The 11,153-nt window shown below is 41.9% G+C and overlaps 1 protein-coding gene across 1 annotated transcript; it reads right to left on the reverse strand.

Annotated features, from left to right (window-relative positions):
• Positions 1-248: 248 nt before the first annotated feature.
• Positions 249-10,987, reverse strand: ccr6a (chemokine (C-C motif) receptor 6a). Its single transcript, XM_075459045.1, has 2 exons — positions 10,809-10,987; positions 249-1,414 (listed from the first exon to the last, which is right to left on the reverse strand). Exon 2 carries the CDS (start codon positions 1,403-1,405, stop codon positions 269-271), a length of 1,137 nt encoding a protein of 378 aa, XP_075315160.1. The 5' UTR covers positions 1,406-1,414; positions 10,809-10,987; the 3' UTR covers positions 249-268.
• Between the last annotated feature and the right edge of the window lie 166 nt (positions 10,988-11,153).

An 11,153-nucleotide genomic window follows, 5' to 3' on the forward strand; every position in this document is an offset into this window, starting at 1 on the left:
AGGGGGAGGAGCCTGCAGACGGACAGGAAGCATCCTGAGGTCATGTGACCATGCTGGACCAATCCAGAGGAGCAGCCTCTGAACTTTGGGTCCTTCTGATTGACCAAAGGTGAGTCACTGAGGTGCTGATGACCCGGGTGAAGCTTCCAACACGGTTTATCCTGCCGCTACTGAATGCTCTCTGAGGTCCGAGACCGGGATCGGCTCTCGGGATGGGCCCCGGGATGGGCCCCGGGATCGGCCCCGGGATCGGCCCGGATAAGGAGTCCTACATGGTGAACGACGAGCCGTCGCTGGACCCGTCCATCGAGCGGCGGACCGAGGTCACGTAGGTCTCGGTGACCCTGGAGAAGCGGCGGGGGGTCATGTACTTCTTGCTGACGCACCACAGGTCCCGGAAGATCCTCCTGAAGTGGTTCCTGAACTTGACCCCGATGAAGGCGTACAGCAGCGGGTTCAGGCAGCTGTGCAGGTAGGCCAGGGTCTGCAGCACCGTCAGGGACGCCTGCCAGAGGTCCAGCAGCTCGCAGGACTGGTGCTGGAACATGCTGACGGTGTCGCACAGCAGCGCCATGTTGTAGGGCAGGTGGCACAGCACGAACACCGCCACCACCGCCAGCACCACCCGCACCGCTTTGTGGCGCTGGAAGTTCTTGGCTTTCATCAGGGTGACGATGACGGCGGCGTAGCAGAAGATCATGATGAGCAGTGGCAGGAAGAAGCCGACCGCCAGCTGGACGCTGGGGATCGCCACCTTGGCCGCCATGGCGGTGATTCTGCTGTCAGCCCGGAACTCGCAGACGTACACGGTTTGATGAGTTTGGTCCTCTTTGTATTCCTCAAGCATGAATTCGTCTTTGGAGTGCAACGGCTCGTACCAATGATAGAAGTAGAAGGTGGGGACGGACACCAGGACGGCAAAGATCCAGACGATAACGCAGATGACGCGGCTGTAGGACAGCGAGCGCAGCCGGAAGCTGCGGCGCGCCTGGACGATGGCGATGTAGCGGTCCGTGCTGATGCAGGCCAGCAGCAGCATGCCGCTGTACAGGTTGACGCTGTAGGAGCCGCGCAGCAGCTTGCACGCCACCGGCCCCATCGACCACGACGACTGCTCGTTGTAGACGAGGAGCGGCAGCGCCAGCACGAACAGCAGGTCGGCCACAGCCACGTTCAGCAGGTAGATGTCCGTCATGGACTTGGACTTCTTGTAGAGCGCGTAGGTGACGATCACCAGGCTGTTCCCCACCAGGCCGAGGACGCAGATGATGGAGTGAACGTAGAGCCCGAGGACTCGGTTCACACCGACGGTGACGTCGAACGGACACGGCCCGATCAGATCCGTAGGATACTCAGAGCTGTTGTAGTCATCGTACAAGTCATCGTACTCCGAGGAGAAATTCATCTTCTGTCACTGTAACAAAGACCAGAGAGAGAAAGTCAGATTTCTGACCCGTTATCGCTCTGAAGGGGTTCCCCAAGGCTCACTGCCGGGCCCCTTCCCCTTTAAACTATTCTACGTCTATTCTGTTGCTTCCTGTAACACAGATGATCTCCACTGGTTTCACTCCCTTTAGACTGGTTTGAATCTCACCTCTCAGCCCTCCCCGTTACCACTGGTGTGCCCCAGGGATCAGTCCTGGGGCCCCTTCTTTTCTTTATCTAACTCCTGGCAATATTTCCAATAGAATAATTAAAAAAGGCTCACTGCCAGGCCCCTTCACCTTTAAACTATTCTACACAGATGATACCCACCTTTACCCGTCAGTTACGGAGCATCAACCTTCAACATTTTACAGCCGTTTGTGGTGGCTGGGGACACGCGGAGGCTTCTTTAGTGTCTTCAGTTCAACATGAAACTACAGAAATCCCTAAAATACAACCTGTGTGATTATCTTCTGGATGGACCTGAAAGAATCTCATGTTTCTGAGCTCCAACCTGAACCATCTCCACTGGTTTCACTCCCTTTAGACTGGTTTGAATCTCACCTCTCACCTCTCAGCCGTTACCACTGGTGTGCCCCAGGGATCAGTCCTGGGGCCCCTTCTTTTCTTTATCTAACTCCTGGCAATATTTCCCATAGAATAATTAAAAAAGGCTCACTGCCGGGCCCCTTCCCCTTTAAACTATTCTACATCTAAATCCTACATCCTTAAAAATGGTTTTACTGCTATGCTGATGACACCCGGCTTTATCTCCCCAGTAAACCCAACTCCTCCCACCCTCCGTCTAGTGAACTAAAATCCTGGTTTTCCTCAAATTCCCTGAATCTAAACCATCCAATCCTGATCATAATCCAGTTTTTTATCTATTGTACATGGTTATTGTCTGTTTCTTATTTGTCTTATGAATAAAATGTCTGATTATTGTTATAAAAGCTGATGCTGGTGTCACATGACCCCCAGCACATATAAACTAAAAACAACTTTGTATCAACATTTATGTGTTTTAGGGGGCGGACGCCTCCTTTAATCTGAGTTATGCTGCACTAAATAACTACGAGTCAGCTGATTAATGTGGTTAAACATCGTCTCCAGCGGCGTCGAACAGGGGGGAAAAGTCAGACTGATTCACAGGGTCCAGCCTACAGGGGGGGCCCTAAGGGAAATTTTCTTCTTTCGTTTTTTAAAAATCATTTTTTAAATAATGTCAATATATATGTTGGTAATGTATGCAAATCCAATGTTCTCTGGAAATACATCTGTTGAAATGTATATCCCAGCCTGCAAATAGGCTATAATCTTTATCAGACACCCCCATTATCAGTGCGCATTGGTTTAGTCCGCCCTCTGGCGGACTTTTGATTGTACATGCGCAATAAATTTCACTCCCTTCATTATTAGGCATTAAGCAGCAGCCGGCACATGAAAGATGTCATCCAAAAAAAAAATCAGGCTTTCAGAAAAGAAAAGAAAGGCAAGAGAGACAAAATGAAGGAAAGCAACTGCTGACTGATTTCTTTCCCAAGAAAGGTGAGCCCAAATGTCAAAATTACAGCCTACAGTAACTGATTATCCCATTCCGTTGCATACCGCTGTGATAGCAGCCGAAGTTAAATAATTAAAAAAATAATCTCTCATTTTGTTGGCTACCACATAATTGTGATATAGAAGCCATATTTGTCTTAAATGTATTTATTTTCATAATAACTATTCACCTATACAAGTGTCCCAAAAGCCTAACATAGGGTCGATGTTGGTTCAAATATGCAGGTAGTGGTTGTTCCTGGGGCCCCAAATTTGGTGCTACGCCCCTGATCGTCTCAGACACATTTTGTGGTGAAACCGGTTTAAAAACAGGAAAAACAACATTTCTGTCTTTGTTCTCACTGAAAGAGAAAATTAAAGTATTAAAGTTTAATCGTATACCACAAAACTTCAAATTAAATTAAAATTAAAAGTCTAATAATCACAGTTTTTTTTTTAAATCAGCAGAAGGCACGCGCACCTTCTTTCCTGGACAGACAGTCAGATGATATTTGCTGGGTCAGCACTTAAACCTCAGCACGGTACCTGCACGCGCACGCGCACCTCGCAGTCACGCGCACCGGTTCAAGTCGGTGCCGAGAAAAACCCGCCAGTGACGTCAGCTCCGTTAATCCGTGATCAGCTCCGGGACTCCGGATCGATGAGGCGCCGCAGAGAAGTGAGCGCGCTGCGCGCGGCCGCTCACAGCCAAATTATTGTCTAAAACACACCTCACACGTCACAGCAGAGCACGTGACGTTATGAGGTGTGTTTATATATATAAAAATAATTTACTGCATATCTAAGTTTCTGTGATGATAAAAGAAACTGAAATCAGAGAATAATAATCACTCAGAAAGTGGAATAAACACATTTTCTGCTTTAATTAAAGTTTGTTTTAATGTTTTTATTAAAAAACTTATTATTTTCCTTTAAATCATATTTATTATTATTTATTTCTTCATTTGGTTCTGATTTCACCAAACATTTTAAAAACGGATTTAATTCGTAGCTTTATTTTAATCTTCTGTTATTTAAACTTTCACCAAATGGAGACATTTTTATATCCAGGTTAAAAACATTTCTGTTCTCATGTGTCTATGCATGAAATCTGCACGATATCTTTGAACTTATCTGGACTGTTGCTGGTTTTTAAATTCATTTAAATGATTTTATTTGTTTCTCTTTATATTCTTTTATGTATTTTAATGCTTCTTCCACTCCCTGCTGCAATGCTTTTATTTTATGTGAAGCACTTTGAACTGTTTGTACATGAAATGTGCTATATAAATAATTTGATTTGATTTAAACAAATAAGAAGCCCCGCCCCCTCATTTGCATAACGATGCGTAAATGAATAAAACAAGGAAATAAGTGTGTTACGGGAAGAAAACTCAAAGGAGGAAATAACAGAGGAGTAAATATCTGTGAATTATAAAGAAATTAAAAATAGTTCTAATGGAATAAATAGATTAATATGATGTAAAGGAAAATAATATGTTTTTAAAGTAAATAAAGAACATTAAAACAAACTTTAATTAAAGCAGAAAATGTGTTTATTCCATTTTCTGCATGATTATTATTCTATAATTACATTTTTTTATGTGATTTCAGTTTAATTTATCATCTTATAAACTTATTTATTCATTTATTTAAACATTTTCCTGTTAGTGGTGTTATTATCACAGCGGTTTCAGTCGTGTTCGCTTTAACAGTTCAGATTATTTATTAGATAAAGACTCATGTTAGTGTTTATTATGATTCAATTCAATTTAATTTAATTTATTTATTTGAATAGGGACAATGCACATTAATGAACATCAGTATAAAAACAAATGTAAATATGCCGGATTATAGCTACAAAGCTAGTTTTCATCCGTAGTCCCTCGGCAGGCAAATACACAAGAAAGAAAATACATTAATAAATAAATAAATAAATGAATAAAATAAAATAAAAAATATATAATATACAATAGCCATCTGAAGTTATGATCATGTGACTGTTTCTGCCTTAAATGCTTTGATTTCATTCAGGATAAATTATGTAAAAAATCATTCATTTATAAAGTCATTTATTCCATCTACGTTGGCCCTAAAGGTTCCTTATAACCGATTACAGCCCATAACTCAGTTTATCTGGTCTGACAGAAAGAGATTCATTACAGAAATGTGTGATTTAAGAGTCTTTAGAGGTGACGTCACATCCAGTCTCACAGGAACTGAACACAACCGTTAAGCTGCCAAAAAGTGAGCTTTAACATCCCTGCATTTTATTCAGGGCAGTTAAACTGTGCATGTCATGGGGCATCTGGGTCCTCCCACCCTCTGGGATACCTTTAAACAGGCATTATGGGTAATTACAGCTGCCTACTTCCTAAACAACCGAATGGTTTGGGTCCGTGGGAGAAAGATCCAGCAGGGCAGTATGGACTACATCACCGAATCCTTGGCAAACTGAGTTATTGTACTCAGTTATTATGAGTACTTATGTGTATTGTTATTATGTGTAGTGATGCATGTGAGGGAGATGTGCCTTTCTGAATAAAAACAGGCGGTTCAGACCATAAACCGGTCGGTGAGGTCTCAGATGAACTCGTTTTTCTCGCCCCCTGGTGGCTGTTAGATGGAAGTGCACACAGCTGGTTCCGTGGACCCGGCCAGCATCAGAAGCCGGTTTCCAGCAGATTTAATGAGTGAAGAAGTTGACTTTCAGTGTTGAAGCTTGTTCTTCGTCAGTGACACACTTTCAGTCTGATTCACTCCCAGAAGCTTTGAACGCTGACATTAAACATGCAAATGACCCCGTGAGGCAGTCTGAGCGGGTGGAGGTTTCACACGAACGCGTCCTCTTTGTAGCTCGCCGAGGGGCTGAAGGTGCAACAGGTGTTCGGGAGGAAGTTTGCAGAAAAGAGGTCATCTGACTGCAGGTGACCCAGTTCATGGTGCGGTTTGTTCATCTCCGACTTCGATCTGACGCACAGCGAAGCTTCGTGATGGGGTCGGTGGCTTTTATTTATGTTTGTGGTTTTTATTTCTTTGTGAAGCAAATCAATTAGAATGTTTCGTCTTCACATTTCCACTGTTTTCCTGCAGTAAACTTTAGTTTTAGCTGTTTTTATTCCTTATTTCACATCTTACACATCTTCTCACATAATATCCTTCTCGACAGACTTTCCTCTTTTGGCATTGTAAATATACCTCTCAGTTGGTTTCATTCACACCTCTCAGGTCGCACTCAGTTTGTTCAGTTAAAATCATTCACATCACATTCTGTTTCCGTTACTTCAGGTGTTCCTCAGGGCTCTGTCCTGGGTCCCCTGTTGTTTATCGTCTACCTTCTCCCTCTTGGTTACACTTTTCGCAAATATCATATTCAGTTTCATTGCTACGCAGATGACACCCAGCTCTACCTCTCAGCTAAGCCTAATTCTACACTTCCACCTTCGTCCCTTACTGGTTGTCTCATTGAAATGAAACACTGGTTCACTTTGAACTTTCTTAAATTAAACAGTGGTAAAACAGAACTTCTTCTAATTGGCACTAAATCAATGCTAACTAAACTTCATAATATTTCTATCTCATTTGATAAAACCACCATCTTTCCTTCCCCTCAGGTCAAGAGTCTGGTGTCATCCTCGAAAGCAGCCTTTTTTTCAATTCTCATGTCAATAATATTACTCGGTCTGCTTATTTTCCATCTTCGTAATATCCACTCTTTTCACATCTTTCACATCGTTTCCAACAGTTTTTACATCAGATAAAGAGCCTCTTTGTGGTTTCACTGCTCACTTTGAATCTAAAACTCTTTATTAAACTCGTTTATTCATGTTTTTTATCTTTAACTTGAACATTTTCACTGTTTCCCTGCAGTAAACTTTAGTTTTAGGTGTTAAATGATCAGGTTAAATGAGTTCATTTCTTTGACCTTTCACATTTGATTAAAGCATAAACACTTCCTGTGTTTGCAGAACTTACTTCCTGTAATAAAATGTGTTTTAGGTCTTTTATCTGTGAAGCTCTTTCAGATTTTATTAGTCATCCTTGTTTTATTTGGGCCTTTTTCTCATCTGAATTTTCCTGTAAATCTGCTCCTTAAAGGGTCGTTCCGCTTCTTTTCCCCTGAGCAGGTGAGTCCTGCGGAGGTGAAACTTCACCACCTCTAAATGTGTTTCTGGTTACCTGCAGGTGACATTTAAAATACGGGAAGTCTGAGGGGACAAACATGGCGTCCATGAGGCAGAAGTTCAGAGGAGGAACCTGAGGCGTTAGAGGAACTCTCGGCTCCTCGTTCTTCGCTGCCATCTGAAAGTTTCTTTGGGTTTATTTTTTCACCAGATCACAAAACGCAGCTTTAAGAACTGGTTTTATTTAGAGTTCTGGTTCTAAACCTGAGCCTTTGAATTCAGAGGTCAGGATCTTAAATTTAGAGGTCAGGATTTTAAATTCAGAGGTCAGGATTTTAAATTCAGAGGTCAGGATTTTAAATTCAGAGGTTAGGATCTTAAAATTCAGAGGTCAAGATTTTAAATTCAGAGGTCAGGATCTTAAATTCAGAGGTCAGGATTTAATATTCAGAGGTCAGGATTTAATATTCAGAGGTCAGGATTTAATATTCAGAGGTTAGGATCTAAAATTCAGAGGTCAGGATTTAATATTCAGAGGTCAGGATCTTAAATTCAGAGGTCAAGATTTTAAATTCAGAGGTCAGGATCTTAAATTCAGAGGTCAAGATTTTAAATTCAGAGGTCAGGATCTTAAATTCAGAGGTCAGGATTTAATATTCAGAGGTCAGGATCTTAAATTCAGAGGTCAAGATTTAATATTCAGAGGTCAGGATCTAAAATTCAGAGGTCAGGATTTTAAACTCAGAGGTCCATCCATCCATCCATTATCTTCTGCTGGTCCGGGGATCGGGTCGCGGGGGCAGCAGCTTGAGCAAAGAGACCCAGACGTCCCTGTCCCCACTTCCTCCAGCTCTTCTGGGGGGACCCCGAGGCGTTCCCAGGCCAGCCGAGAGACATAGTCTCTCCAACGTGTCCTGGGTCTTCCCCGGGGCCTCCTCCCAGTGGGACGGGCCCGGAACACCTCACCGGGGAGGCGTCCAGGAGGCATTCTCACCAGATGCCCGAGCCACCTCATCTGACTCCTCTGGATGCGGAGGAGCAGCGGTTCTACTCCGAGCCCCTCCCGGATGACCGAGCTTCTCACCCTATCTCTAAGGGAGAGCCCAGACACCCTGCGGGGGAAACTCATTTCGGCCGCTTGTATTCGCGATCTCGTTCTTTCGGTCACTACCCACAGCTCGTGACCATAGGTGAGGATAGGAACATAGATTGACCGGTAAATGGAGAGCTTGGCCTTCTGGCTCAGCTCCTTCTTCACCACGACGGGCCGGTGCAGAGCCCGCATCACTGCAGACGCCGCACCGATCCGTCTGTCAATCTCCTGTTCCATTCGTCCCTCACTCGTGAACAAGACCCCGAGATACTTGAACTCCTCCACTCAGAGGTCAGGATTTTAAATTCAGAGGTCAGGATTTTAAATTCAGAGGTCAAGATTTTAAATTCAGAGGTCAGGATCTAAAATTCAGAGGTCAGGATTTAATATTCAGAGGTCAAGATTTTAAATTCAGAGGTCAGGATTTAATATTCAGAGGTTAGGATCTAAAATTCAGAGGTCAGGATTTAATATTCAGAGGTCAAGATTTTAAATTCAGAGGTTAGGATCTTAAATTCAGAGGTCAGGATTTAATATTCAGAGGTCAGGATTTTAAATTCAGAGGTTAGGATCTTAAAATTCAGAGGTCAAGATTTTAAATTCAGAGGTCAAGATTTTAAATTCAGAGGTCAGGATTTAATATTCAGAGGTTAGGATCTAAAATTCAGAGGTCAAGATTTTAAATTCAGAGGTCAGGATCTTAAATTCAGAGGTCAGGATTTAATATTCAGAGGTTAGGATCTTAAAATTCAGAGGTCAAGATTTTAAACTCAGAGGTCAGGATCTTAAAATTCAGAGGTCAGGATTTAATATTCAGAGGTCAGGATTTAATATTCAGAGGTTAGGATTTTAAATTCAGAGGTCAAGATTTTAAATTCAGAGGTCAAGATTTTAAATTCAGAGGTCAGGATCTAAAATTCAGAGGTTAGGATTTAATATTCAGAGGTTAGGATCTTAAAATTCAGAGGTCAAGATTTTAAACTCAGAGGTCAGGATCTTAAAATTCAGAGGTCAGGATTTAATATTCAGAGGTCAGGATCTTAAATTCAGAGGTCAAGATTTTAAATTCAGAGGTCAGGATTTAATATTCAGAGGTCAGGATCTAAAATTCAGAGGTCAGGATTTAATATTCAGAGGTTAGGATTTTAAATTCAGAGGTCAAGATTTTAAATTCAGAGGTCAGGATTTAATATTCAGAGGTTAGGATCTTAAAATTCAGAGGTCAAGATTTTAAACTCAGAGGTCAGGATCTAAAATTCAGAGGTCAGGATTTTAAATTCAGAGGTCAAGATTTTAAATTCAGAGGTCAGGATCTAAAATTCAGAGGTCAGGATTTAATATTCAGAGGTTAGGATTTTAAATTCAGAGGTCAGGATCTTAAAATTCAGAGGTCAAGATTTTAAATTCAGAGGTCAGGATTTTAAATTCAGAGGTCAAGATTTTAAATTCAGAGGTCAGGATTTTAAATTCAGAGGTCAGGATCTAAAATTCAGAGGTCAGGATTTAATATTCAGAGGTTAGGATTTTAAATTCAGAGGTCAGGATCTTAAAATTCAGAGGTCAAGATTTTAAATTCAGAGGTCAGGATTTTAAATTCAGAGGTCAAGATTTTAAATTCAGAGGTAAAGATTTTAAATTCAGAGGTCAGGATCTAAAATTCAGAGGTCAGGATTTTAAATTCAGAGGTCAAGATTTTAAATTCAGAGGTCAGGATTTAATATTCAGAGGTCAGGATTTTAAATTCAGAGGTCAGGATTTAATATTCAGAGGTCAGGATTTTAAATTCAGAGGTCAGGATCTTAAAATTCAGAGGTCAGGACTGAAAGCTTGAGGCTCACATTTTGATCACAGGTTTCTGAAGAGTGACGCAGATTTAAAGAAGTTTTACACGAAGAAAGGATGAAAAGGTCAGAGTTTCAAACACATTTAAATCCATATTTAACACTTTTAACACACATTTAAACACATTTAAACACATTTAAACACACATTTAACACATTTAAACACACATTTAAACACACATTTAAACACATATTTAACACATTTAACAGATTTAACGACACATTTAACAGATTTAAACAGCAGCGTTTACATTCAGTTCTTTAACTAATTCGATCTGAATTCAGAATTTAGAAATCAGGATAAAAAGTTCCCGTTTTCGAGGCTGATTTCAGGGGGCTGATTTGTGGGATTTAAACCTCCCGGTTTTGGTTTTAAAGGATTTATTTAAAACTCAGGGTTGAAAGAACAACTTTAAAAGGTCAAAGTTTTAAACCAGAGTCAGTTTAAACTGCTTTAAATCTTATTCCCAGTCCGACCTTGAACTAAATCTGCTGCCTCGTGTGTTTCTCTGGTTTCAGAACGACTTTCTGGTGACGCTGATAATAATCTGTGGCTTTTATGACAAGTAGAAAAACTACGATCAGAGGAAATCATCTTTTAGATTTTCCAGATTAAAAGCGACTATCTGATGAAAAGACTTCCTCTTTCCCACAATCACACGTAAACCTCAGATAAACGGCTAAAAACAGACGTTTCTGAGCCTAAAGCAGCTTCTGCTGAACAGATTTTCAGATCTGAGTCTTCAACACAACAAGAGCAGTTTTTCAAATCAAAGAGCTCACCGTGTTCTGGGTGGATGGAGCTGGGTGTAGCGCTGGAGGTGGAGGTGCTGCTGCTCCACATCGACGGCTCAGCGAAGTACTGATGCTGAAGGGGAAATGTGTGGTTCTGAAACTGCACCTCAAGTCTTCCTCTTTCACCTCCTCGCCCTGTTCCAGCAGAAGTTGCTCAGCTCTGCAGCTTCCTCCCAGCAGCTCGATGTTCGCTGTGCGCTGGTGTTTGGAGCAGCTGGAACAGCTGGACGGGTCACCAGCACCAGAGCATTAGCATTAGCATTAGCAGGACATGCTAAATGAGAAGCAGCTCAGTGCCGACCTGACGCGTGTTACATCTACACACTGCAAAAA

This window comes from Odontesthes bonariensis, chromosome 24 (assembly GCF_027942865.1).
Source record: "Odontesthes bonariensis isolate fOdoBon6 chromosome 24, fOdoBon6.hap1, whole genome shotgun sequence".
Lineage (NCBI taxonomy): Eukaryota > Metazoa > Chordata > Actinopteri > Atheriniformes > Atherinopsidae > Odontesthes > Odontesthes bonariensis.